The sequence below is a fragment of the Prunus dulcis genome, chromosome 7 (assembly GCF_902201215.1).
Source record: "Prunus dulcis chromosome 7, ALMONDv2, whole genome shotgun sequence".
Taxonomy (NCBI): domain Eukaryota; kingdom Viridiplantae; phylum Streptophyta; class Magnoliopsida; order Rosales; family Rosaceae; genus Prunus; species Prunus dulcis.
This window is the reverse complement of record NC_047656.1, coordinates 19,275,490-19,303,022: the sequence shown is the minus strand read 5'-3', so window position 1 is coordinate 19,303,022 and position 27,533 is coordinate 19,275,490. Positions and strand designations below refer to the sequence as shown.

The 27,533-nt window shown below is 36.4% G+C and overlaps 5 protein-coding genes across 6 annotated transcripts; 4 read left to right on the top strand and 1 right to left on the bottom strand.

Moving 5' to 3' along the window:
* Positions 1 to 46: 46 nt before the first annotated feature.
* Positions 47 to 5,751, top strand: LOC117635628 (protein tesmin/TSO1-like CXC 6). The gene is made up of 8 exons (XM_034369964.1): positions 47 to 720; positions 1,491 to 1,598; positions 1,852 to 2,029; positions 2,632 to 2,991; positions 3,282 to 3,382; positions 3,453 to 3,547; positions 4,098 to 4,505; positions 5,129 to 5,751. The coding sequence occupies exons 1-8, from the start codon at positions 431 to 433 to the stop codon at positions 5,365 to 5,367; spliced, it is 1,779 nt and encodes a 592-aa protein (XP_034225855.1). The 5' UTR covers positions 47 to 430; the 3' UTR covers positions 5,368 to 5,751.
* A 4,835-nt stretch (positions 5,752 to 10,586) lies between these two features.
* On the bottom strand, positions 10,587 to 15,863 carry LOC117634291 (peroxisomal fatty acid beta-oxidation multifunctional protein AIM1). Of its 2 annotated transcripts, XM_034368332.1 has the most exons (18): positions 15,564 to 15,863; positions 15,390 to 15,461; positions 15,074 to 15,136; positions 14,921 to 14,977; positions 14,766 to 14,833; positions 14,565 to 14,646; positions 14,394 to 14,449; positions 13,923 to 14,225; positions 13,712 to 13,798; positions 13,202 to 13,376; positions 12,799 to 12,920; positions 12,393 to 12,556; positions 11,969 to 12,223; positions 11,744 to 11,865; positions 11,528 to 11,649; positions 11,230 to 11,378; positions 10,944 to 11,082; positions 10,587 to 10,791 (listed from the first exon to the last, which is right to left on the bottom strand). In XM_034368332.1, the coding sequence occupies exons 1-18, from the start codon at positions 15,655 to 15,657 to the stop codon at positions 10,747 to 10,749; spliced, it is 2,175 nt and encodes a 724-aa protein (XP_034224223.1). In that variant the 5' UTR covers positions 15,658 to 15,863; the 3' UTR covers positions 10,587 to 10,746. The 2 variants fall into 2 exon arrangements, with proteins under 2 accessions (XP_034224223.1, XP_034224224.1); XM_034368333.1 differs by lacking the exons at positions 14,394 to 14,449; positions 14,565 to 14,646; positions 14,766 to 14,833 and having other exon boundaries at positions 15,564 to 15,608.
* Positions 15,864 to 18,047: 2,184 nt separating this feature from the next.
* On the top strand, positions 18,048 to 19,681 carry LOC117634918. Its single transcript, XM_034369201.1, has 3 exons — positions 18,048 to 18,340; positions 18,450 to 18,568; positions 19,299 to 19,681. Exons 1-3 carry the CDS (start codon positions 18,183 to 18,185, stop codon positions 19,316 to 19,318), a joined length of 297 nt encoding a protein of 98 aa, XP_034225092.1. The 5' UTR covers positions 18,048 to 18,182; the 3' UTR covers positions 19,319 to 19,681.
* A 456-nt stretch (positions 19,682 to 20,137) lies between these two features.
* LOC117633449 (proteinaceous RNase P 1, chloroplastic/mitochondrial-like) lies at positions 20,138 to 23,675 on the top strand. Its single transcript, XM_034367067.1, has 7 exons — positions 20,138 to 21,938; positions 22,023 to 22,112; positions 22,204 to 22,385; positions 22,537 to 22,657; positions 22,806 to 22,874; positions 22,995 to 23,124; positions 23,257 to 23,675. Exons 1-7 carry the CDS (start codon positions 20,151 to 20,153, stop codon positions 23,490 to 23,492), a joined length of 2,616 nt encoding a protein of 871 aa, XP_034222958.1. The 5' UTR covers positions 20,138 to 20,150; the 3' UTR covers positions 23,493 to 23,675.
* A 791-nt stretch (positions 23,676 to 24,466) lies between these two features.
* Positions 24,467 to 26,756, top strand: LOC117634744 (probable protein ABIL5). The gene is made up of 8 exons (XM_034368956.1): positions 24,467 to 24,843; positions 24,952 to 25,034; positions 25,133 to 25,280; positions 25,383 to 25,482; positions 25,652 to 25,685; positions 25,915 to 26,048; positions 26,162 to 26,223; positions 26,322 to 26,756. The coding sequence occupies exons 1-8, from the start codon at positions 24,748 to 24,750 to the stop codon at positions 26,406 to 26,408; spliced, it is 744 nt and encodes a 247-aa protein (XP_034224847.1). The 5' UTR covers positions 24,467 to 24,747; the 3' UTR covers positions 26,409 to 26,756.
* Positions 26,757 to 27,533: the final 777 nt, after the last annotated feature.

Genomic DNA, 27,533 nt, shown 5'->3' with positions numbered 1-27,533 from the left:
CAAAAAATCACAAAATTGAAATTCAAAACACAGCAAGAGAGAGGGAGGAGAGACGAAGGAGAAAGAAGAAGAACCAGAAAAGAGGGCCTTTGCTGCCTTCTCTCTTCTCAGTCCCCTATCTAATTCTCAAAGCCTTGTTTTTTCTCTATACATTTTCTCTTTAGGAATTTTCTTTTCTCTCACCCTCTCTCTGTTTTACAATTCGGCGTCGTTTGGATTGCGGCCACCACTGGCCGAGCTTCGCCTCGAATCTTGAGCTGCAAATTCGCACAGGAGTGTTTGAATCTTTTAGATGAATCCGATTGTATTTTGGATCTGAAACCGTGAAATTTGGAAAATTTCGGCTATTATCTGACAGTAATCACTGGATTGAGTTTATCCGCAGAGGAAAAAATTCGAAACTTTGGTGAAATTTGAATTTTTATATTTGATGGGGGAAGCTGACGGGGACGAGTCGGCTCCGACGAAGGGGCAATCGGATGCGGCAACAGCCGCTACGACATCATCTTCGTCTTCGATGAGCGATGTTCCGGCGAAGAAGCTTGCGAGGCAGCTGGATTTCACGGGATTTGGTGGCGCACCGGCGAGTGTGGCAGTGCCGGAGCTCCCTAAACCGCAACTGCCGACCGTGTCGGTGCAACAGAGTCAGCCAAAGCCACCTGTAGTGGCTGTGCCGGTACCCGTTCCACCGCAGCCGCCCATACCTTCAGTGAGGCCTGTGTAAGTTTGTAGCTTTTCATATGAATATGCAATGAAGTTTAATTTGTTGGGAAAATTTTTGCCGCTTAATAATTGTATGGTCCGTTGGTTGCTTATTAGTTCAATTTGGTTGAGAAGTTCGGATTTTGGATTGTGAGGTAATGTGGGAAAACTGCTCAAAATTGGAGGCGGCTTGAGAGCATTGTTTTGGAGAATTTAGTCTGTGAGGTGGTATATTTTGGTGCCTATTAAACAATCTTTTGATTTTGTTTGAAGGATTGATTTTGGAGGGCGAAGTTGTTATGTTTTGGGTATCTTTTGAGTATGTTTTGGGGAAGCCATGTGTTTGCCACGAGCTACTCCTACAGGGCTTTTTTTACTCAAATTTTAGTTTTGATTAAAGATGCTTTAGTCTGCGATCAAAATCTCTCTTTGCCTCTCTCTCAATTTCAATTTACAATATCTCATACCCTTTTAAATGTGAGTATTGACTTCTTTTATTTTACACAACATTCGTTGAACTGAGTCCGGGATTTTGGGGACCTGATTTCCACCTCCAAGGAAAGGATGCCTTACCAAGAGGCATTGACTTGCTTTCCTTCTGGATTTGAGATGTAATGTTGGTTATGGTTGATGATCAATCTTTGTTCCTTTAATGCATTTACTGAATTTTTTTTGTACAACCTCTGTTTAATTGCACGTAGAGATGCATCTGAAGATACCAGTGTGGCTTAAAGTCATGTGAAACCTCTGTTTATTTATATTTAAACACTGTTATTTTTCTTTCTTAGGAAACCAGAATCCCCAAAATCAAGACCAAGACCCAATGTTGATGCAAAAGATGGTACTCCTAAGAAGCAAAAACAGTGTAATTGTAAACACTCTCGCTGCTTAAAGCTGTAAGTGCATAACTTCTCTGCACTAGGTTTGTATGAAAAAACCATTCCATCCAGGAGTTGATATTTTGTTACAGTTCTTCTGATTTTCTTAACCTTAAATTTTAATGCTTCGTTTTAAGTCTCTTTTGAAACTCTTAATTGTCATTCAACAATGTTCAATTTACATGAATTTTGTGTTACAAAGAACTATAACCCATGCACGCAGAAACACGAACATTGACATGTAGCGATTTTCTTGTTATCTTGTGACCAGGTATTGTGAGTGTTTTGCATCTGGAATTTACTGTGACGGTTGCAACTGTGTAAACTGTTGCAATAATGTTGAAAATGAAGGTGCTAGGAGAGATGCAGTTGAAGCTACATTAGAGCGTAATCCAAATGCATTCAGGCCAAAAATTGCAAGTAGCCCTCATGGACCAAGGGATACTCGGGTATGTTTCTCTTAGTTTGATGGACTACTTTCAGACATGATGGCTGTTTTCTTTTACCTTTATGATAGTTTAAAGTTGAGAGCATTCAAGGATATCTTGTTTTTTTTTTTTCCGTAGATTTTGTTGGCTTCATCTGATATGAAACTTTGTACTGAAAGCTACGTTTGAGTGTGCATGACATCATGAACTTCTGACTGTTGCTTTTTATTGTTTTTAAGTGGTGAAATTATTACTTCATTACAATTGTAAACCTGACCCTTTTTGCTCCACTGGCTTTGCTAAGAATTTGAGGACACAACATTGCTCTGCAATCAATTAAGTCTTGTAGGAGTGTATGAGAGTATCATTACATGTCGAATTTCTTTTGAATGGTTTATGAGTTTGTGGTGTGTATGGTCTTTCCATTTTGGATGAATTTTCTATGTTTTTTGCTTTGTTATACCATCACAAAAATGGCTTAGATGAAAGTTAATTCCTTGTTTTACTCCAGTAACAAATTGAATTTTCTACCTGTTAATTAGTATTAAATATTCTGCTGTCAGTGGCTTTAACTATAAAACCCTTCATTGGATGTTATTGTGGGCTGGCTTGGAAATGTGTAGGAGGAAGCAGGTGAGGTTCTGATCTTGGGAAAGCACAACAAAGGATGCCATTGCAAGAAATCAGGGTGCCTGAAGAAATACTGTGAATGCTTCCAAGCCAACATTCTCTGCTCTGAGAACTGTAAATGCATAGACTGTAAGAACTTTGAGGGAAGTGAAGAGAGACAAGCTTTATTCCATGGAGACCATGGAAACAACATGGCATATCTTCAACAGGCAGCAAATGCTGCCATTACAGGAGCTATTGGATCCTCTGGCTATGCGTCGTCACCCCCAATATCCAAGAAAAGAAAAGGTCAGGAACTATTTGGACCGACAGCCAAGGATCCATCAATTCACAGGATTGGACAGTTCCAACAGGTAAATTTGGTCTCATAGTTAACAAATAACTTTGGACAAATTAGTTGGTGTTTACTCAATGGAAAAAATGTTGCTAGTAAGAGTATGATTTTTGAGAAACTCCCCTGACCTATTAAGATTACTAGTAGAAATCATGTTTATTGAGCTTCGGATTTTTTTTTTTTCCGGTTTACTTCATCCTGACACTGATTTTGGTGGTTAAATGCGGAATGCTCTTTGTGTATGTTTCTTTAATACCATGTTATGTTTTGGGATAGCATCATTAAATGTGTGTTTCATATAATTTTCAGGGAAACCACATCAGACCCCCTGCTCCCTCTTCTCTGGCTTCGGTCCCTGTTAATCGTCTTGGTGGTACTGCAGGATTAGGGCCTTCTAAGTTTACATACAGGTATAATTGGTTTTCGTTATAAACTATTAAAGTACGTGGTATGAAACTAATTTGTGTATGGTTGTTGAAGGTCTCTCCTAGCAGACATCATACAACCACAGGACTTGAAGGAGCTTTGTTCAGTTTTGGTTGTAGTAGCAGAAGAAGCTGCAAAGACACTTGCAGGTAGTTTATTGTTTCATATATGACGAATCACTAGTCTTCAGAATTCATCGTGTAAAATTATATATTTTCTTCCTTTCACATTGTCTTAGCCTGAATGACTGCAAATGATCTTAGGGATGAGATATTGGGAGTTGGGTAGTGTCATACCATGGACCATAAAATGATTAAATCTGGAAAATGTTTAGAGTGCATCTCTTTAAGAAGTAAAATGCTTGGGTGTTAAAAGTGATAATACTGACTGTGAATTGCTCCAGAACATATAGTCATTTCTACCCAGACAATGAGCTGTGAAACATCACTTGTGTGGTAAATTAAGTTTTACTAGTTAAGCGAGAACTATAATCTGCCTTCCAATAAATCACCTTCCATCTCTCATCTGATTTTGGTTTGTCTTTGTCTGGGTAAAGACACATTTAACTACTGATAGGGCATTATAGGAAAAATTCAATTGTAAATTATCTATTATGTAGTGACCTTTCAAGTGGTTCTAGTAAATATAAAAAGTTGTGCCTTGGTATGACTGAACATTAATATGTCCAATCTATCCCAGAACAAAGGAATACAGCAGAGAAGCCGACAGAGACTTCCCTTACTTCAACGACACAAGACAGGTTGCAAAGCCAAAAGGAATCTGAAGCTCAGAAAGCTGTGGCTGATGATTGTTCTAGTGCAAATGAGGCTGATAAAATCAGCCCTGATGATTCCAATTCAGATGGTGCTGATGTGCCCAAAGGGAGGCCAATGTCTCCTGCAACTTTGGCATTGATGTGTGATGAACAAGATACAATGTTCATGTCAGCTGCTTCTCCTAATGGATTAATGGGCGATCGCTGCAACACATCTTCACAGTTGCCTAATGGACAAGGAATGACAGAGGTCTATGCAGAACAGGAAAGGATTGTTTTGACGAAGTTCCGAGATTGTCTTAATAGGCTCATTACTTTTGGAGAAATAAAAGGCAAGTCAATCCTTTTTCTTATCTGGACTAAATATGGTATAAAGTTAAAAGTTTTCCATAATAACCAAACCCTCTTTCACTGTTCAGGCTAAAAACTGTCAGGATAGTTAAATTTTGATTTATTGTTTGGATACTTTTATCTTGTAGGTTTATCTAGAGTGGTTGTTTCCTTGTGAAAAGCTAGGTGCACGACTCTGCAATCGGAAACTTTGAATTACAGTCATCCAGCTGTAATTACACATCCACATTACAACCGTAGTTATACATCCCCTTGTAATTACGCATCCACAATACAACTGTAATTACAACCAAACACCCCAACCCCCTCTCTCCCCAAAAAAAAAAAAAAGGGCGGGCGCCCATGCAGTGTTGCATGGCCCTGATCTTGATAGACATTCAAAATATAAAAAAAAAATTTAAAAGAAGAAGAATTGACAAGAACTGATGGCGATTAGTTCACTTAAGTTGAAATCTCATTTCCAACCAAAAAAAAAAAAGGTTGAGATTGCAATTAGCGTCTGCAGTCCACAGTTCAGATAATTTGTTAACATCATTTAGAATTTATTTTTCTTTCACCACTTTAACATTGGCAATCAATGTTCCTCTTCCATTTAACCTTGCAGAAACAAAGTGCTCATCATTAGCCCGGAGTGAAGCAGAAACTCAAAAAGAGCAGCCCAGCAATGGCAGTACAAATGCAAGAATGGAAACAGGAAGTCAGCAGGGACCAGTTAGCAATGGTGTAGCAAAACCTGCTGTTCCACTCACGGCCAAGACGACAACACCACATATGGTTGCTGCGTTAGCCGTTAGTAAAACTCCCTCCCATCCGGAAAATGGAGAAAGTAGACCGAAAGATTAAAACAGACCTGTAAAGATTTAGCACACAAGATTTGCCCAAGGTATTGTTTTTCTTTGACTTGTCTACGTCGCAGTGCAAGACAACAGTACTAGGAAGTTAGGAACAACTCTTAGAGGTATCCCATTTTTCTCTTTTCTTCTTTTAAGGTTATTAATATATTTATAGATTAGTGTTTTTTTTTTTTTGTTAGCTTTAACCATAGTGAGGTCGAAGTGGTGTAAAATGAAGAGCCTTGTAATTGCACAAGATATCATTTTAGATCGTTACATACAAATTAACATCATAGTATTGCCTACATGTTAGGATTTTGATCTTTGCACATGTGGAGAAACAGCGAGCATTTACCACTTATCGTGGAAATAATATGTAACTTAGTTTTCCTTACTGGAGTAATTTCATTACTCTTTATTATGCGCCTTGTGTTTAACAATTTTCGTTGCCTCTTTCAAGTGCCGTTCTTTCTTCACAAAAGGTCCTCCCATTCTCTAAGGAAGAGAACGAAGGGGATTTTATCCCAATAGCAACTTTTGGTTACTTTTTTTTCAACCCTTGAAAATTTTGAGGTTTGTAGCCAGCCTAAACCCTAAACCCTAAACCTTAAAACATTCTAGGTATTCCTCTCCATGCTTCTTTTCTTCATTGAAAAAGTTGTACTTTGAAACATGAAATCTCTCGCATGGGTAAAACATGAACGGTTCTATGCTCTAAACATAAGAAATTATTTGTCCCTATTTTCTTAAACAAAATAGATTTGGAATTCTTTTTGAATTGTACACTTATCAAATTTCAAAATGCTGTTCTTCAAATGACTAATCCCTCTATCCCTCTAAAACATATTCAATGCCTTTCCATTTCAGATTCAATAAGTTGGGCGCAATTTCCATTAAGGAGCATTATGACTAAAATATAGTACAATAATCCAATGAATTATGAAGAAAAAAATTGTGATTATGGATCTTTGTAGTTGGAAATTAAAATATTTTTAAAAAGGAGTCTGTGTAGAGACGGCAAGAGAGATAAATATAAGGGTACGTAAGGTTAAAATTTTGCGTTGCTCTGCAGGCTTGAGTTTCCCTTTAGATGTTTAGCCACTAATAATTGTTTCTGCATATACAAATACACATATGGAACGTGAATTAATAGGGCCTGTAAGCATCAACCTTATGCCTACGTACAAGGAGAAACATGGCATTGGCAGAGAATAAAGAAATAACATAAGCAGAGGCTTCCCTTCCCTTCCCTTTCTTTGTGGAAGTTGTATACTAGCCTTAGCCGTGCCTCTATACTTTTGAAATAGTATGTAGTTTATAAAAAATAAATATAAACTTTTAGTTTCTTTAGGTCCAAAAAAATTTTAATTTAATTTTAGTAATTAATTAATATCTTAGCATTTTTTTAGTTACTTTCATTTGTAATTTTGTTTTAATTATTATTTCTTTAATAAAATATTCACTAACTAAATAATAAAGGTATAGCCAGGCGGCTATACTTTTGAAACGTATACTATACGGTTGAAATATTCTACTCCTAGAGCATAGCCGGCGGCTATGCGTTTGAAATATCTTCTTATAGGGTATAGCCGTACGGCTATACTGTTGAAATATTCTATTTAACATTCTTCTTACAGGGTATAGCCGCACGTCTATACCTTTGAAATAGTATGCAGTTTATAAAAAATAGGGTTAAATGTTAAAATGGTCCTGTGTTATAGTCATTTGGCAAATTTAGTCCCTGTGTTTTTAATTTGGCCAATTTAGTCCATGTGTTTTACTCCGTTAGCCAATATTGTCCATTCAATCAAATTACCATTAAAAAATTCATTGAAATTTTTATAAGTAATAAAAAAAATTATTAAGTTCAATTTATAAAATAAAAAAAATCTGGAAACCTAACCTCTATGCCCTTCTTCTCTCATGCCGTCACCAACACCACACCCATCATGGCAACCACCATGAGCAGTCCCAACCATCACCTATCTCTCTCTCTCTCTCTCTCTCTCTCTCTCTCTCATCCCATAGAATTTGTAATGTGCTTGAACAAATTCAGCGATGATGGATGCTTAAGCTGCATCATCATAGAAGGCACAAGACGAATTAAGTTCAAAGTCATACCAGAACAAATGGATATAAACTGTAAAGTTATTAAAAGAGAATATTATCAACATCATCTCAAACAACCTCAACATTGAAATCCTTATTGAGCTTCTTCTAGGGAGGTGAAGATGATTTCATGGCATCAAGCCAACCGTTGGACTAACATCATCGAGCTTTCCTTGCTTTTTCCAGGGGATGTATCTGTACTTGCTAGAGGAGAATGATGCTCCTTGCTGTGAGTATGGCAACAAACTAGAATGGAGGCCTAGTCTTGATTTAGTTCTCGATGGAGGCGGCATGAGAGAACGACATAGAGGCTATTGGGTTTCCATATTTTTTATTATGTAATTATATTTAATTCTGTTATTTGTGTTTATAATTTTTATTTATTTGTAAAATGAACTCAATAAATTTTTTTTATTTTTTAAAGCTTTAATGAATGTTTTAAGTTAATTTGACGGAATGGACAACATTGACTAATGGAATAGAACACAGGAATTAAATTGGTCAAATTAAAAACACGGGGATTAAATTGGCCAAATGAGTAAAACACAGAGACCATTTTAGCATTTAAGCCTAAAAAATAAATATAAACTTAGTTTCTTTTAGGTCAAAATTTTAAAAATAAAATAAAATTCTTTTTAGCAATTAATTAATATCTTAGCATTTTTTTAGTTACTTTCATTTGTAATTATGTTTTTATTATTACATTTTTAGTGCATAATTAGTATTAAATATTTTAATTAACATCATAAATTACATTACATAATAAATAGTAATTAGTTTTTTTCCTTTAATAAAATATTTAAATACTTAATTATTCCTTTAATAAATAGTAATTAATTCTTATAGAGTACAGCCGATCGGCTATACGTTTTAAAAGTATAGCCAACCCGAGCGAGCATTCAAATATCTGTCCTACATTCATTCGTGAGGGCACTCCTAATGGGTTGAAGACCATATCAACAGGTCTTCCATCTTGCAAATAAGGCATATCTTGTCTAGGTAAAATTTTTGAAACAATACCCTTATTTCCATGTCTTCCAGCTACTTTATCACCTACTTTGATTTCACGTTTTTGTGAAATATATACACGAATCGTTTCTGGATTATAACTAGAACCTCCTTTTTTCTGGATCCATCTCACATCAATAACTCGACCTCTACCACCTATAGGTAATTTTAGACAAGTTTCCTTTGAAGTGGATACCTGAATGCCAAGTATGGCTCGTAATAATCTATCTTCGGCTATACTGTTGAAACTTTTTATTTTAGAGTATAGCCGCACGGCTATACAGTTGAAACTTTCTATTTTAGAGTATAGCTTGTACTGTTGAAACTTTCTATTTTAGGGTATAGCCGATCGGCTATACTGTTGAAATATTCTTTTTCATATTCTACTGCAGAGTACAGCCGGACGGCTATACTGTTGAAATAGTATGCAGTTTGTAAAAAGTAAACAGTTTCTTTTAGGTGAAATTTTTTTTTTAGCAATTAATTAATATCTTAGCATTTTTTTAGTTACTTTCATTTGTAATTATGTTTTTATTATTACCTTTTTACTGCATAATTAGTATTAAATATTTTAATTGACTTCATAAATTATATTGCATAATAACTAGTAATTAATTTTTTTCCTTTAACAAAATATTTAAATACTAATTATTCACTAACTAGATAATAATTAAAACATAACTACTAATTAAAGTAAGTAAAAAAGAAAATTCATATTATGCTATTTAAAGGTATAGCCGCACGGCAATACTGTTGAAACTTTCTATTTTAGAGTATATCCGCACGGGTGTACTGTTGAAACTTTCTGTTTTAGGGTATAGCCGCGCGGCGATACGTCTGAAACTTTCTATTTTAAGGTATAGCCATGCGGCTGTACGGTTGAAATATTCTTTTTATTATTCTACTTGCAGAGTACAGCCGCACGGCTATACGTTTGAAATAGTATGCAGTTTGAAAAAATAAAAAATAAAAAAAAATATAAATATAAATATAAATATAAACTTAGTTTCTTTAGGTCTATAATTTTTTTTAAAAAAATTCTTTTTAGTAATTACGTAATATCTTAGTTTTTTTTAGTTACTTTCATTTGTAATTATGTTTTAATTACCATTTCTTTAGTGAATAATTACTAATTAATTTTTTTATTTAATAAAATATTTAAATACTAATTATTCACTAACTAAATAATAATTAAAACATAAGTAATTAAAAAGGAGAAATCCATTGCCTTTTTTTTCTGCCTTTTTTTAATTCTAAACATTTAAGTAAATGTCTTATCTTTGTACTTTAATTTACTTTTATATTACTCCAAAACAAAGAAAATACCAAAGAAACAGATTTTACCTGAGATGAGAAGTCACCCTAAACTGTGAAATTCATGTGATCACAGAGGATCATATGATTGTGAATTTGTGATCTTTTTTGTATTATAATACAATATAAACTCCAAGGCATGTGAGTTGTACATATGGCCATGAGAACTTGAGTCTGATGACGTACCTAACTTGAGAGCTTGAGTCTGATGACGTACTGTCAGATATTTTATAAAACATAGAAAGAAGATATACAGAGATACAAAGTTGATACGAGAGTGAAAACAAATCAAGACGTTCTTTGCATTGAAAATAAAATTTATGCAGTAGACTGTCGCAGCAAACTTTTTTCTTTTTATATTACTACTCAGTCCTAGTCAGATTTAAAAAGCCAATAGGGTTCATGCTGAAATATCTTGTGCTTTGAATGATAAAGAAATATTGATGGTTCACAGGCTTTCAAAGCTAAATAAAGATGGAATGTATGTGAAGGGGCAAGTCAAAATTTTCGAATTGAATTTCGATGACTGCAAGTTGATTGAGAAGAAAACATTGGGCCATATCGCTCTTTTTGTGGGTGATAACTCTTCCTCAGCTCTGCCCTCATCAAATTTTTCTGAGTGTGTCAACCAAATTTTGTATACTTCAATTATCGAGGTAATCGTTACTTCAATAATTGTTTTTCTTTTATCCTTGTTCCTTTATGAGAACCTTGTAACATGAAAGTGACGGTTTGGACTGGTGTGTTGAACATAGATATAGGTCTTGTTTTTTTCTTAGTAAGTCCATTCGCAAAGAGTGAGGAATAACGGGAAAGGTTATATTTTTATTTTGGAAACCAACTGCTTACGAAATCATCAGAGTCACCTTACATATTACAAGGAAACAATAACTCGAATCTTATTTTCCTGAATATCACATATACCCGACAACGGCTTGGAAACAGGTTTTTTACTTGCTTACATACGTGACCTTGACGATGGGGATGTCGAAGCGGGTGCACTCTGCAGGACAAGAAAAAATGTCACGAATTTACTTCAAATCTCGAAGTTACTTCAGAGGTTTTTTTTTGGAGGAGAATGAGAAAAGCTTCTAGTATATCCAAATCCAATAAAGGGAAAATTTTGACAACGAAAATAAGAATCGTTGTTCTTACCAGTGGCACACCCTTCATTGCTCTTTCTTCCAAAAATCTCGATGGTCTGTAAAAGTTACCATATACTCCCGACCATTTCTTGAGACTATCGTATATATGCTTAGGCCCAACCAGGTCTGCCCAAAATATAATACCACCCCTGCCACAGAACAAAGAAAGAAACAAATAAAATAATTACTGTCAACCAAAGGACCATATTTTTTGAATTACACACGCCCAAATGACTGAGCTACAGCCAATTCAAAAGCAAAGTTCAAGCAGATACGAGGGTCAAAATGCAACTCACCGGTAAGATGGGAAACTCATCCCAAGAACAGATGCAATGTCAAGGTCCGATGCTCGAACAACTATTCCTTCATCCAGAATACGACATGCCTCATTCACCACAGGGAAGAGTATCATCTCAAGAATTTCTTGGTCTGTAACGGATAAAGGCTGCCAGCCATTGTCCAGCAAACACAATTAGCATGAATATCGCATAAAGCATGCATTATGAAAAGCAACAACATCAAGACAACGTAGTTCCAATTAAAGCATTGTTGTGCACAAATTAGTGTCTACTATCTTATCTAAAGCAAAAGTACCTTGCCACCAGGCATAATATTGGTAACTCGTCTAGATTCCTCAATAATTGGTAGCACAGAAAGATCAGGTTTTGGCTTGCTTCCCTTTTCATAAATGTAATATCCCTTCCCATTGTTTTTACCTAGAATTCCAAAAGAAAAAAAATGCAATAAAGAACATGTAAAAGCATTATAATACCCCTAGACGTCTAACAACATTGCAAAGCTCTACACTACCGTTTCGTCCATGTTTGATCAAGATCTCAACCAATGGAGATCTAAATGTGCGATCTGGGAAAGCAGTAGCAAATTCCTTTCCAACTGCAAGGGCTACTCCATAGCCAGCCAAGTCCTGAAGCCTGCACGTCAAGAGTCAAACAATGCAGTTCTAATTCACAGAAATGCCAAAGTATATTTTTCTATATGAAAAAAGTTGAGTGTAGTGCAAGGGAAGAAAGTTACTGGAATGGACCAATAGGGAAACCAAAATTGCTGATGACCCTGTCAATTCTGAATACATCCACTCCTGAATTGACCAATATATGTGCACCTTGTGTATAGGGAAAGAATGCTCGATTTACTGCAAATCCCGTGCAGTTACCAACCACAACAGGAACTTTCTTTATTATTTTTCCGACCATCAAAAGATCAAGAATTACTTGTGCAGAAGTCTTCTCTGTTCGTACAATTTCAAGAAGAGGCATCACATGAGCAGGACTGGCCATAAAAGAGCGATGTCAACGAAAGTATGAAGTACGAAGGAAAAAAAAAAAGAGAGAGAGAGAGAAAAAAGCATTCCACAATAATAACAAAATGCATATTGTGGCAAAGAAGCATGTTTCTTTGAGTTATGAAGATGTCTATTCTTCGGAATGCATCAAATAACCTGAAAAAATGAGCCCCCACAATGCGATCATGAGAGCTGGTCTTTTCTCCTACTACATTGAGGTCAATAGTGGATGTGTTTGTAGCCAAAATGCAGTGAGAAGGGCATACTTTCTCGAGTTCACCGAAAATTTTTTGTTTGAGAGGAACATTCTCAATCACAGCCTGCAAAAAAAGAATAACTGTATCAAATGAATTTTTAATTGAAATCCGAGTAATTAAATGTTGATCTTACAATTCCATTAACACAAAATGTTATAGACAATGGACGTTCTGGCCAAAAAAAGTGGATAGTAAAGATGAACACAAGAATTCATGTCTAACATAATGACGAATGTTAATAATCCCAATACATGAAACCAAAAGGGAAAAAGAAATGAAGACATCTAGAATTTTAAAATCCTCACCTCAATGACCATATCCACATCTTTGAAGTCTGAGTAGTCCAAACTACCTTTAAGCAATGAGAGAGCTTGCTGTGCCTTATCCTGTGTCAACTTCCCTTTAGTTACTAATCCTTTAACATTTGCTGTGGAAACCAAAAAAAAAAAAAAAAAACAACAATGAGAAAGGATTAAAATATTTCAGGTTTAGAATCTCTCCAAAATACACACAAAACATGCCAGGGTATATTATCAATTCCTATTAGCTTAATAACAAAATCTTTCACTTCCTCACTTACAACCAAAAATGCCACAGCAAAAATAATTTAAAAAATCATATGCTGGACTGCAGCCTTCATCCCATAGATCATTCATAACAAATAGGAAAATGGTAAATCTCAAGAATTCCTGCCCGTGAGGTAACCACCTTCTATCGTTTTTATGCCCTTCTGGAGATATTCAGAGTTGACTTCCTTGAGAACAACATATATATTGCTCAGAAGAAGGGCCGTAGCTATGCCAGAACCCATCAGACCTCCCCCAATAACAGCAACTTTCTTTACATGTCTTGGTTTAAGGCCAACATCAGTAATATTGGGTACCTGCATAAGTTAATATTTAGATGACGCAATGAGAAAGAAAACGAGGCTATAATGTAGAAACTGCTTCTTTGCAGCAGAAGATAACCATCACCCTTCACTATATTGAAAGGCTTAGCAGAGGCATTGAACAATAGAATCAATACAATTTGAAAGACGTGGCATTGAGTTACTACAGAATCAACCACAAGAAAGAGCAGAACTTAAAGCAAGTGAAGCTGATGCAGATCCAGTCATGATATGCGAACAGATGTCAATGTCATTAACGCAAGGGAGTTCCAGTCACGATGCGGACAGGACCTCCTAGTAAAGAAACTACTTGTGCATCATGATTGTACCTTAGATGTTGCACGTTGGGCAAAAAAGACATGGACAAGACCTTTTGAAGTGTCTGACAGAACTAACTCCTTAAAAATTTTAGCCTCCTGCAACAACAATTTCAATTGTTAGAACATACGTGAACCAATGGCATGCCATAACACACTACAACTTCAGAGAAGATGATGTTCAGACATGTACAACAACCAAAGTCAATGACACCAAAATTACCTTTAGAACACCACTGTATCCTCCATGAACAATGCCATCCTCAATCACATCGAGGCATGCTTGGTGCTGAGGCATGTTGGGAGCAGTCTTCCTGGCTTGTTGTCTAGCAACTTTCAGTATCTCACGTGCCTCAGACAGGGAACCAAGCTTATCTGTCCTGTGAAGAGAGCGCAACCAAGGTTTGCGCCTCTCAGCAATGTCCAAAGCCCATAAACGAGATACTTTCAGCAACTCTTGAGAAGGCACAATAGCATTGATAAGACCAAGCTTCTTCCCTTCTTCAGACATGATTGACTTGGATAACTGAAAAGTACCACGCAACACTAAATTGGAACCAATACAAGATCAAGTTATATTATTTTAGGATAGAAGACGAAGTTATAGGTTATTTCACGTTTCTCGACATATTTCAGTATGAAGCTCTATGATTTTCTAATTGAAAAATAAAAAACAAGTAAAGGGGCCAATTACCAGCATCATTTCAACTGCCTTACGAAGCCCTACAAGCCTTGGAAGACGTTGTGTGCCTTACATAGCAACAGTATTTTCACATTTCAGTGAAACATTAAATTTTTAAAAAAAATTATTAAAAAAAAAAAAAAAGGTCTGCAATGTATTGTCAGTGTAGAATAAAAGTTACACCTCCAAATCCTGGAATTACTCCAAGTGTCAACTCTGGCAGGCCAAGTTGAGTTCTTGGAGCAGCAATTCGTGCATGGCACCCCTGCATGAGATTTGCTAATAATACGTAATTGCACAAAGATTCTGATAACAACTTTATCCACCAAAAGTTAAGAACAACGAAAATCTAAAAAGCGTTTGCTTGGCAATGGGAGCACAAACCAATGCCAACTCCAAGCCACCTCCAAGTGCAAGTCCTTCCACAGCAGCAACAACAGGTTTTTTTGAATCTATTTTACAGACAAACAGTATTAATGAAATTGTTAATTAGTGGAGCCCAGTAGCCGTATCCTTAGGTGATGTTGGTAAGTAAGTACCTTCAAGTTTGTTAACCAAAAATTCAACAGAGACATCGGGCATAAGTGAAACATCCCCTGACACACCACGAAATATGATATTGAGTTCTCAACCCATCCGTCATTTTACTTCAAGCTAAAATAGCGAGAACAGTATAGTTCATTCAATCATACCAGACTTGTGAACCTTCTCGAAAACATTGATATCAAACCCACCAGAAAACCTTCCTCCATTGCCTTCATTCAGGAAGAAAAAAAAAAAATCAATTAGAATATATAATTGAGCTGCAAAACATCCACAAAGAAGAAGCAATACAAAAATTCAAACGCTCTTCGATTCTTTAACAAAAAACAAAACAGAACCACAGAAAAGAAATAACAGTTAATGCATAAACAATTGGCCGAATTGGATCGAACAGCATCAAATCACCAAAACAAAACGGCACTGCCGCACAATTCAAAGAAAGAGTACGAATCAAAGCTTAATTACCAGTCAAAACGATAGCCCTGACATCATTTCTTTTCGCGACTTCGTCGAACTTCTCCTTCAACCCCGCTATAACTGCAGCATCACGGAAAAACAATCCGAAAAAAAGAAAATCAAAACCAGATGAATGAATCGTCGAACTTTTGATTAAATATGGTGCGGAGCTAGCTTGATTACTCGGTATGGCCAAGGCGTTGACAGGGGGATTGAATATGGTGATCACGGCAACGCCGTCGTTCCCGACCTCCAAGGTGACCTTGACCTTCGCCATGGATTCACGAACCAGAGTTCTTAGGGTTTCGTGAAGAAGACAAGGAAAACACAGTGAGAGAGCTGATAATGATGAAGACGATGAGGAGATCGCAGTGTATGGGTGGGTCGGTCTTTTTATATGTTCGTTGATTGATTGATAATAATGCTCGGGGCTCACTGCAATGTGGAGAAATTTGGCTTCAGTGTGACTAGTGGCAACTTGCAAGGCAGTCTTACCGTTACCAACAATTTTCGTGATCCACGCGGTAATTTTAGTTAAAAGAGGAGGAAATGATCCGCTGCTGATGAAAAGGATGGAGGTCTCTGATTTGATTGGCTGGATTTTGGAATTCAAGTCAAATTATTCCACGTTGTAGCGCTTTGTTCACCTTTTGCTTTGCTCACCTACTTTCTTTTTGTTTTTTTTTTTTTTAACAACCTTGGCTCAACAACCATATTTTCTTTTTAATTTACATTTTTTTTGGGTTATATAAAGAGTTGTTTTTGCTCACCTACTTTAATTAGTATTTATCATTACACATATTATAAAGGGAGATTCACTATTATACTCAATATGGGGGCCTAAATTATAAAAATACCCTATATAAAATGGACTTTAGAAACACACCCAAAGCCCATTTACAACATAACAAAAAAGCTTTTAACTTCTTATAAATTACAAAACTGCCATCAATTTCTTAAAACAAGCCCAACCCCAAAATCTCATAAAAATACCCAAAGCACTCAATAGGGCATCAAAGTAATTTAATAATCAATATTAAATTCAATAAGGCTAACTATCATTTTTTGGGTTTTTTTTTGGGTTTGTTTATAGGAATTCAATTGTGTAGGGTTTATTTATAATATTAGTGCTAGAAATGGGTATATCACTAAATATCTCTATTATAAATGGAGTCATTCCAATAACAGTATAGTAGGCATTGGTAAAACTTCTTATTGACACAAACTGTGATTTGTATATTTTCTAAGTATAACCGATTTAGGGGGTTTACACAAATATTTATTGGGTGTCTGGGAATTTCGAATCTCTAGACTCTATCCACATGGGTGGAGATGGAATAGCTCAATCAATTAAGCTATGCACCACTGCACCTACTTTAATTAGCTTTAAATGCAATAATTTCTATGAGGTTCATATCACAAATAATATCTCCCTTCATTTAAATGCATGTACGTGACAAGGGGTTTGTAGCTCATATGATTAAGTGTATTTACACATATACAGCTGATGTCTTAAGTTTTGATTCCCTCTCCCTCAATATAGTTTGTACTACAAAAAATTGAATGTGTTTTAAATGAAATATTTGAATTTGACAACAAAGCGACATTTGCTATAAATAAATAAAAACTTTATATTGAATGTATTTGAAATTGCTACATACAGTACATTTGGAATGGATTTAAAATAGAGATATTTAGTTATATACCCATTCTTAGCACTAAAACTATAAATAAACCATACATAATTTAATTTCTATAAACAAACCTAAAAAAAAACCCAAAAAATGACAGCTGTTCCTATTGAATTTAATTTTGATTATTAAATTACTTTGATGCTTGAGTGTTTTGGGCTTTTTTATGAGGTTTTGGGGTTCGGTTTGTTTTAAAAAGTCAATGGTAGTTTTGTAATTCAAATGAAGTTAAAAGCCTTTTTGTTATGTTGTAAATGGGCTTTGGGTGTGTTTCTAAAGTCCATTTCATATATAGTTTTTTTTTTTTTAATTTGAGCTCCTGTATTGGGTATAATAGTGAATCTCCCATTAAAATACACATATGTTAATGCTTTGTATAACAATTTCAAATATTGACATATATGAATTGTAGTCATCTATACAAACAATTTGACCCTGATATCATTTAAATCTCTAAATTTTAAAATTACACCATCCAATGGACCTCAAAGAAGTTAATAATGTTAACATTTTATGTGTTAAAGTGTCACATCTCTCAATATCATTTGTATTAAAAAAAAATTAAAAAAAAAGTCACATTGATAATCATACGAGTCTTATAAACCCTAAACTCAAAACCCTCAATTCCTAAATGATGTCCTTTTTGACAGAACAGAAGCACAAGATCAAATATAAATTAAAAAGATCAAATATAAATTAAAAAAAAGGAGATCTTATTCCACATAATCATTAGTTTTTCAAATCATGTTTTTGAAGAATGGCAGTGCTACAATCATTTTAGTGAAGATTAAGATTTTCTCAAAAGTTTATTCAATTTACAAGAATTTATTTTAATTTAATGTTCCATGGGCCAACAATCTTTGGGTCAATCCGACCTAATAAAATGGGATTTTAAGGTTGGTCCAAGTCTATGAGTCAGAAGCGGGTCGACCCATGGGGAAACGGATAATAAGAAACCACCCTAAACAAATAAACCAAAACCGACGTCGTTTCCTTTTGCGCATAAACCTTTCAGTCGTCACACACACTACAATGACAGTGGCAGTACGAGCAAAACCCCCAAACCCAAAGCTTAGCAGCAGCGGTAGCTACAAAGCTCGAAGCTTCTCCAATGGCGTCCTATAAGGTTGTCTCTAGGTTATCGTCCCGATTACAACCCTTCACATGCAATCTCAACAAGACGTCTCTTGCATCAGAACTCTCTCAGCTCAAATCGAGCCTTCACTCTCAGACCTCCGCTCCTGCTCGACGCATTTCTCGCCTTTCCAGGTTTTCAGTTCCTCCATTCTCATTTCTCATTCTCTTTTTATTACGTCTTTTTGGCGTCCGAGAATGAGTAGGAAATTTTAGAATCTGACAAAGATTTTATCTTTATTAGGTTACCGTCGGAGTTGGGCAGCGTGGGCTCAATGATGCCATTACACAGCGCGGTGGCTTCGGCACGGTTGATATCGAGCTTGTCCATCGAGTCTCAAAGCTGGGGTTTAGTTCCTCAAGGTGAGATTTTTACTTTAATTTGACGCTTCATGCGCTTAATTTATGCCGCTTACATACGATGATATGGTGTTTACATTGCACACCATCTGCTTGTTTCTTTGACAGCCGCAATGTACTTATTAGACTGCGGTGTTAGGCTCTGTGAACAACTCTGATTGTTTCATGCTGTATTGCTATTAGAATTGCTCTGTGATAAAGTCACAAACATTTCAACGTTTTCTTGTTTTGGATACTTGGCGACATGGGATTCTTGAACTCTGCATTTGCTTTTAAGTTTTTTGATTGAGTTTTAGTGATCTAATGTATACATGGCATTTGGCACTATGTGTGGGTTGAATTTCTGTTCGCTGCCTTCATATGAGCTTCTGAGTGAGGTTGTCTTATTCAGGACGGAATTTTTAATAGCTATATATATATATATATATATATATCTTGTTGAAGAAATCCTTGCAAGTCTTCTCCTACAATTAGTTTCTAAAGAAAAAGAAAAAAATTCAAATGAGACATGATTTTCAGCATAGAATCGATTACAATTCATATGGAACTGTCATGCCTTCTCTTTGTTCTTAGAACTTAAACTCTGAATTGACAATCAATTCCTGCTAATCATATTTGTTATACCTGCATGGAACAAACAAGTTAATTGTAAGTAAAAACAAGGAAGTTTTGATAACCCTAAGTTAATGCGATATCGAGTATGAACTCTAATTCTTCCTTTTGCATATTTCAGGGATTTCAATGCCTTTATGACAGCCTCTCTCCATATGAAGGTGTCTCGCATAGATTCTGTTTGATGGCAATGTAGGTCTCAAGTTGACATTCTCTTTTATGATGACTTTAGTGGCATAAGATGTTCAACAGTTTATCGGGTGCCTGTGCCTGTTTGTTTTCATCCCTTTGTTTGAATGCCTTTTTTCAAGGAGGCTGGATGCTTTTGTGTTACCATGATTGGGTATTATTTGCGAGAGGTGCCCAATATTGTGTATTTACTTTGCTTTCTTTCTAGTATTTTCTATCAGTTACATGCCAAATGACAAAGTTATACTTGATACTAAGACATTGTAAGGTGATTGAAGTTCCATTTTTAAGCTGCTGAACAAAATTGCGTATTTACAGAACCCTTGTCGCAATCAGTTTCTATTGGCACAATCTTTGAGAGTAAGATAAAAGGGGTCCCTGAGCACCTTATCATATTCACAACTGATAAGGAGGGTTGCACCACTTATCCCTGTACCTGAGTTCCGGTTTTCGAATTCACACTTCGTGAATATCTCTTGCATTGAAAAAAAGAGTTTATAAAGAAACTCAATTGGAAACCAAATAAGTTCAAAATCAAGAGGATTTCAAACCCCAAACCTTCCCCCTCCCACCTTTTTTTTTTTTGGGTGCATTTTATTTAAATTTCAATATAATTTTCACCAAAAACAGCTTTTATACTAATTTACCCATAAGTTTTTGCAATTGGTGCTTAAAAATCTTGTTATTAAGGGCAACTCTGTAATTTCGAGTTATACCACTCTCTAGTTATTTTCGTATTAAATCCATATCTCGCCATTAGAGAGCGCTCTTCCGACGGCCACACATGGCCTCTTCTACCTCCAACTCACTGCAGCAAAAGCACCACCTCCTCTCCATCAACCTCTGTAAGTACCCATCGGCTCTCAATTCTTTTAAATTCCATTGTCCATCTCATTTTCTCACTTTCTCGCCTCCCAAACAAACACTTGAACTTAAACACACACTTCAACTTTATCCACTTCCAGTAGTTAGAGAAGATATTAGCCACATAGTTGCAAAGTTATCCACCACGTACCGTGAACCATATATAAAAACCAAGAGTCCAGGGACTGGTACTGAGTTTTCTTCCTTAAAGTCCACAGAAGAAAGGGTTGGCAAAAAATCTGTAAAGAACCATGTTGGTTCAGTGGAGGAGAAAAAGGCTGAAGATAGGTTCAGTAAAGACAGAAATACGAGGAAAAATCCTGGCTTTAGAAAAAGGAGGGACGACAATGAGCATTCTTCTAGGAGGCTCAAAGATGAGAATAAAGTAAACTCTTCAGGAAAACGAAATGATAAACAGGCAGGTGAAGAGCAAAGGGGGAAAGGGTCTAAGAAATATGACGTTGATGCGCCAGAAGTTAAGATGAGAGTTGGATTGGATATGTGCTCAAAGAAAGGGGATGTCATGGGGGCAATTAAATTCTATGATTTGGCTCAAAGAGAAGAAATTAAGTTGGAGCAGTACCACTATACCGTACTGTTGTATCTCTGTTCTTCTGCAGCTGTTGGTGTTGTTCGTCCCGCTAAGAGTGGGTCTGGTAGTCGAACTTTGGATACCTTGGATTCGTCTGCCAGCGAAGAAACCAGGGTGAATTCCATGGAATTGGGTAGTGGGAATTGGGATGGTAGGGGGTTGAATACATCAACTTTGGACAATGAGCAACTGGTTGATACCAGTGGAAGTAATGGGGAAAAAATGGGGTTTGATGATCTGGATGGTACTTCAGATGAAAAGGAGAACTTGGCATGGTTTTCTAATGGGTTTGTGAAGCGAAATTCCCGCCTCTTAGATGGACTGAACTACCCAACAAAGGGTGGAGATGATTCTTCAAATCTAAAAGATGGAAGCATTAAGCAAGAAGATAATGGAATTCGTGTCAGTGAAGAAGTGAAGAAGTATGCCCTCCAAAGGGGATTTGAGATCTATGAGAAGATGTGTTTGGATAATGTCCCAATGAATGAGGCAGCATTGACATCTGTGGCTAGAATGGCAATGTCAATGGGTGATGGAGACATGGCATTTGATATGGTGAAGCAAATGAAGTCATTGGGAATAAATCCTAGACTGCGTTCCTATGGTCCTGCATTATCTGCTTTTTGCCATAGTGGAGATATTGATAAAGCATTTGCTGTTGAGAAACACATGTTGGAGCATGGTGTCTATCCAGAAGAGCCTGAACTAGAGGCCCTCTTACGAGTGAGCGTGGGAGTCGGTAAAGGTGACAAGGTGTATTATATGCTGCACAAACTAAGAACAAGTGTAAGGAGGGTCTCACCGTCTACTGCCGATTTAATTATGAACTGGTTTCATAGCAAAGAAGCTGCAAGAGTGGGAAAAATAAAATGGGATCCAAGATTGATAAGGGAGGCAATTGAGAATGGAGGTGGAGGCTGGCATGGGCAGGGCTGGTTGGGAAAAGGAAAATGGTCTGTGTTGCGTACAACTATTGGAGCTGATGGCTTGTGCAAATGCTGTGGGGAAAAATTGGCCACAATTGACCTTGATCCTGTAGAAACAGAAAACTTTGCTGAATCCGTTGCATCTATAGCTATAAAGAGAGAGAAAAATTCAAGCTTTCAGAAATTCCAAGTACGAAAGTCCCCAACGATGCTTATTGATTTTAATCTTGTATTTGGGATTGACTTAGGAAAGAATAAAAATTTTATTATGCAGAAATGGCTAGATTATTATGGACCTTTTGAAGCAGTGGTGGATGGAGCTAATGTAGGCCTTTTCAGCCAGAAGAAATTCATCCCATCCAAGGCAAGTTGCATGATGCTTAAGCACATATGACACACATCAACTTTATGTTCTTATTAGTGATTGCTGTAAATTTTCATGGTGGGGTTAATAGGTCAATGCTGTTGTTAATGGAATACGCCAGAAGCTTCCTTCAAAGAGATGGCCACTCATTGTTCTTCATAACAGGCGTATCAGTGGAGGAAAAATGGATGAACGGGTTAATAGGGCATTGATTGAGAAGTGGCAAAATGCTGATGCTCTCTATGCAACACCTACGGGTTCAAATGATGATTGGTGAGCAATATAATATTGGAACATAATGATGCTTGCATAGTTTGTATATGATTTTTACATGAACTTTTTACTGATTTAATAGCTAATTTCATGTTATTGTTTAGGTAATACATATGCATTTAAAGTGCCATGGTATTAACCTGTGTTTCAGGTACTGGTTGTATGCAGCTATAAAGTTCAAGTGTTTATTGGTGACAAATGACGAGATGAGAGACCATATATTTCAACTTCTTGGAAATGATTTCTTCCCCAGATGGAAAGAAAGGCATCAAGTAATATTTTTAAGTGCCTCTCCTGGTTCTAAATGTAAATTTAATAGGTCCAGTTTGTTATATTCTTTTTGTAACCGATGATACTTGGTTTCTGTATGATTTGCAATCCTATTTTTCTAACTAGTTATCTATCATTTTCTAATGGCAGGTGCATTTCAGTTTTTCTGATGCTGGTCCAGTGTTTCACATGCCTCCTCCATGTTCTGTTGTAATTCAGGTGAAAACAAGTTAATATAATCTTGATTATAAGACTCTGCATCTGTACATGTTTGTATTCCTATCTTTTGAAAGGTGGCACAACAGAAATATTGATGCACCTGGTGAAATATGTTCTCAGGAATCAGAGGAAGGGCACTGGCATATTCCAGTTGTATCAGAACATGATTGTGAGGCAGAAAGAACATGGTTATGCATTATGCGAAGTAAATCACGTCTGGAAAGGAACGATTCTGCAACCAGACCTGAAGGTAATTCTGAGTGTTATCAATTCATGGTTTTCCCTCCAGATATTTGGGTTGGCAACACGAAATGAACTGTCTATGTAAATTATGTCATCCATATAAGTTTATAAGTTTACCAAGAATATTTGTGTGGAGCAGATGCACAGCCTCTTCGTCGTGACAACGGGAATGCAAGGTCAGCTACTCGAACCGGTGTTGAGTCACAACCATTGAAGAATGGCAAACAGAAATATACTAAACACCAGCCTCATGAATTTTTTGAGAATATCAAAGATATTCTGTCAGGGTCCATGATCTCAGATTGTCACTCAATTGTTCCAGATATTGCAACTGCAGAGAAGATTGGTGGATGTGTCATTGATTTTCAAATATAAAGTTTATGCTAATCTAGTTCAGGATCTTCATTGAGACAGTAGGGTAATGGCTAATGAGCTCCCAACTGAAGGGTTTTTTGTCTGTATAGTTGGCAGCTGAGTTTCTAGTTGGAGAAGAATGCAGATTTCCATTGCAGGAAACAGTTTTTGCAATAAAATTAGTAGCCTAGAGCTTTTCTTCTTCTCCCTTTGCGCGCGTGCGTCTGGTGGGGTTGGCTGATAGGGTGGTCCTTGGAATAGAGGGACCATAATTTTTTGTATAAACTTTCCATGCATTAGACTTCATTTGCATGTGTGTAGTTGCAATTTCTTTATTATTTTACAAGTGATAATCTAATTTACGGAGAGGGAAATTCGAACTTGGGTGTAAAGGGACGGGCTCACTACCCTAACCAACTGGCCTAATCCATGTTTGTGTGTGTAGTTACAATTTTTAGTGCAACATGATGGGTACATGATCTATGATTAATTGATAGTAACCATCGTATAAGGATTAAGGAACCTGAAAGTTTTGAAATTAAATGATTTTATTAATCTCAATTTGGAAAGTATAAATTATCTTTACAAGATTGGTAACAAGCTAATTATAAGATAATTACACTCAATTAATGGATAAAAAGATATCCTAAATAATTATTATACAATTACCCTGTGAGAGAGCAAAGGCCAATCAGGGCTCCAAAGTGAGAGCAAATCATGTTGTCATAATCCCATAACAGCTTTCACACAATCATACCTCGGAAATAATGCAGTCATTAACATTTTTATAAATGCTGCAATATAACGCATATGGAAGTGCCACCTTTGATTCATTGGTCAGTCAGTAACTGACTTTGGACCTTTTTAACTTCTTTTCTCATAAACTGGAAAAAGGACACCGAACACAAAATCACGGGCTGAAAACTTTGTTTTTGTCATCTTTCTCTTTCTCGAACATGCTGGTGATCACTCTGAATCTGATCATGGCCTGGAGAATCTCTCTTTAATGTGTTTTGTTTTGTATTGTTTTCTCACTGCTAGCTTTAATGGGTTTTTTGTTTTCTCTCAAAAAAGCCTATAGTCACAGACTCACAGATATCACCTCTCTGTCTCTTTCTCTTGCTCAAACCAAAACAAGCCCCACCACACTCACCCCCCAACAAGTTCAAAAAAACAGGGAGATAATCAGATAAGGAGAGAGCTTGTCTTCTTTGTCTTAATTCCCCTCTTTATCATTATCTCTTCTGCAAGTTTCACAAACATTTTACAGAAAAACATGGAGGAGATACAAAACTCTAAACCCTGTTCAGGACAAGATTCAGAAGCCAAGTCTAAGCCTATGGACATTGTAAGCTTTGATAAGTCTCTCCAGGTACATTATTTTCAAGCCCAACAATAATGCCATACTTGGTTTTTCATTTCTTTGTGCAATTTTCTCTCTTTATTAAGATGTCAAACTATTTTTGACTGTGGGTTGAAGGAACTGAAAGACCTGCGCTCTCAACTTCATTATGCTGCCGACTACTGTGAATCAACATTCTTGAATGCCAAAGAGAAGAAAGCGTGAGTCTTTTTAACACAATTAAATGCCAAAGCTCTCCACATAATGACCTTTTTAGGCCTCAGCCATGAATTGCTGCAATGGTTAAAATTTTTTCCAGTGTGATGGACAACACCAAGGAGTATATATGCAGAGCTGTGGTTACTGTTGTTGATCATCTTGGATGCGTTTCTGCCAACCTCAATGGCCTCATTTATGAGACTAACGCATTTTCGGAGACCGAGCTTCGAATCGATTGCCTCAAACAAGTTGTTATTATCACCTTATAAGCTTGCTGATGTCAATAGATGGGTTATAAATTATGTGCTTGCCTGAATCACTAATCAGTAAACTTGCTCTGTTTTTGACAGAGGCTTTTCTTATGTGAACAATACTCCCACAAGCTTGCTCTGCCTAAAGTCCGATGGAGGGAGATATTGCCCAGGCATAACGCACGTTTTTTATCAGCACGTAATTATTCCATACCATTTCATTGTTCTCTTCTCTTCACTAGGATTGAAAATCTGCTATTTCCAGTCAAACATGAAAGAAAGGATAAACTGCTACTTACAACTATGTGCATAACTTTTTTTTTTCTTTCCACTTTCTATTTTCTAATTCTTTATTATCTGATCGGCAGTCAGAGATGCTGAGAAAACCAGTGAAGATTTGAGGTAAGATTTTCATCTTTATAATCTCATAGCAGAAATTTTGAGGTTATTTGGCTGCAGGATAAGTGTGCGTTCACAAAGAACCGATATGAACTTCCATCGGCACAGTTGATACTTAATATATTTTTCTAAGCCTCTGGGTTCCAACTGCTCAGTGTAGCTTCATTAGGGAAATAGACGATTGTTGTTTCTAGCTTTGAGCTTTTTTATTTGATGATTTTGATCCATGCAGGGATCCTGCAACTCCAGCCTCTCGTAAAACCATCGACAATCATGAATTTGACAAAGAGGCAGCAATGCCACTTTTCTTGTACACATTATCTCACAAACCGTCTTTACCTGAGGGCGAAACTAATTCAGCTTTAGGTTTGTGCTTTCCCCCAGCTACTACTATGTATAGTTTTATGAATTGTCTTTAACATACACTAGCTTATATGATGTGCATTCTCAATCTTTAACATCGATTTATTTTACTGTAGTTCCGGTTCGTGACGGCCTATCAATCCTGTCTAGAGGTCCAAATCCTACATTTCATTTCCAGGTGAGATGAGACAGTTGACACATACATGATGACATTTGCTACAATCACTTTGTCTTGTGTCCTTTGATTTCAGCATGTCTTCTTGCATTGTCTTGCAGGAATCTCGGAAGAATGGACGCCTCAAAAAATCTGGGCAGGGTCATGACATCTTATCACTCATTAGACGAGCTAAAAGAACAGTATGAAAAGAGCAGAAACTATTTGTACCACATTGTAGATCGCATCTCTAGCTAATCGACATGGGATCCACTTGTATGGGTGAGTCCTACTCTTGTTGATCTCCAATGTGATCCATAAACTAAAATCCCCTAGCATTATTGATCATACCATAGATTTTAGAGGCTGCTTGCACTTACAAGTATCAGGGTGGATGTTAGTGCTTCTCCGGACAGATTATTCCAAGCTTCTTTTTACAGGACTGGTTTAAAATGTTGGTTGATGCTTCTTCTTCTTTTTTAGGTTAAGTAGATGTACTTGTTACGGAGGGATGATTGTTATGGTTGTATAAATAAAATTAATCAAGTTGATCAAAATATCATGAATGAATGGTTAATGTTTATGGTTTTGTAGCAACTGGGATACACGAAGCAACAATATACAATTCCAATATGTTATACGGCCAGCATTTTACATACTGAGTTTACTATCTTGTCAAAGGCTAGATGTTGTGTACCAGGTGCGAGGTTATATCAGCAAAATGCTTTTGTCTTTTTGGTTGGGTAAAACTTAGAATCACTGCAAATCAAGCACCTTTGTCTTTGAGAACAAAGGAACAAGTAGACCCCTAATCCTGCTCCTCCATTTCAAGATTGATCCTGAAAGTAGACCCATTTCTGCAAATACTGGCCTTATTGGATAAACAAGATGCATGGTTTAGAGTTTAAATCATTTGATAAACATAAACTTAGTTGCAAATTGATTCATTTGCCAAAATCAAACGAAAGCACAGCCAAAGTAAAAAGAATAACGACGGTTTCAGTAAAGTAGTATTATAACTCTACAACAAATAATAACAAACAATATCAATGACGAAAAAATTATCCAAGAACTAGTCTTCATCAATATAAAATCATCATTTTAGCTGTCTTCACTTGCATTGTAAAGATTTGACTGTCTTGGCTGCCACATCAAAAGCTATGGTGCAGTAGCTCATATTGGTAGTCTTCTTCTTCTTCATTATAAACATCAATTCAACTTTTCCAGTCAATCTATCAACGCTGTTGAGCGTCAACACCCCGCTACTCAATTCGCTGCCAAGATTTGAACCACTTATTGCACTTGAACTCAAACTCACCTCCACATTGATTCTT

Coding starts and splice junctions, on each gene's coding strand:
- LOC117635628 (XM_034369964.1), top strand. CDS start 431: ATGGGGGAAGCTGACGGGGACGAGTCGGCTCCGACGAAGGGGCAATCG. Junction 3,548..4,097: donor AGCTGCAAAGACACTTGCAG/GTAGTTTATTGT, acceptor AATCTATCCCAG/AACAAAGGAATACAGCAGAG. Junction 4,506..5,128: donor TACTTTTGGAGAAATAAAAG/GCAAGTCAATCC, acceptor TTAACCTTGCAG/AAACAAAGTGCTCATCATTA.
- LOC117634291 (XM_034368332.1), bottom strand. CDS start 15,657: ATGGCGAAGGTCAAGGTCACCTTGGAGGTCGGGAACGACGGCGTTGCC. Junction 15,462..15,563: donor CAACGCCTTGGCCATACCGA/GTAATCAAGCTA, acceptor GTGATGCTGCAG/TTATAGCGGGGTTGAAGGAG. Junction 11,379..11,527: donor ATATTATGCCTGGTGGCAAG/GTACTTTTGCTT, acceptor AATGGCTGGCAG/CCTTTATCCGTTACAGACCA.
- LOC117634918 (XM_034369201.1), top strand. CDS start 18,183: ATGGCGTCCTATAAGGTTGTCTCTAGGTTATCGTCCCGATTACAACCC. Junction 18,341..18,449: donor CGCATTTCTCGCCTTTCCAG/GTTTTCAGTTCC, acceptor TATCTTTATTAG/GTTACCGTCGGAGTTGGGCA. Junction 18,569..19,298: donor CTGGGGTTTAGTTCCTCAAG/GTGAGATTTTTA, acceptor TGCATATTTCAG/GGATTTCAATGCCTTTATGA.
- LOC117633449 (XM_034367067.1), top strand. CDS start 20,151: ATGGCCTCTTCTACCTCCAACTCACTGCAGCAAAAGCACCACCTCCTC. Junction 22,113..22,203: donor AGAAATTCATCCCATCCAAG/GCAAGTTGCATG, acceptor TGGGGTTAATAG/GTCAATGCTGTTGTTAATGG. Junction 22,386..22,536: donor ACGGGTTCAAATGATGATTG/GTGAGCAATATA, acceptor CCTGTGTTTCAG/GTACTGGTTGTATGCAGCTA.
- LOC117634744 (XM_034368956.1), top strand. CDS start 24,748: ATGGAGGAGATACAAAACTCTAAACCCTGTTCAGGACAAGATTCAGAA. Junction 25,686..25,914: donor AAAACCAGTGAAGATTTGAG/GTAAGATTTTCA, acceptor TGATCCATGCAG/GGATCCTGCAACTCCAGCCT. Junction 26,049..26,161: donor CGAAACTAATTCAGCTTTAG/GTTTGTGCTTTC, acceptor ATTTTACTGTAG/TTCCGGTTCGTGACGGCCTA.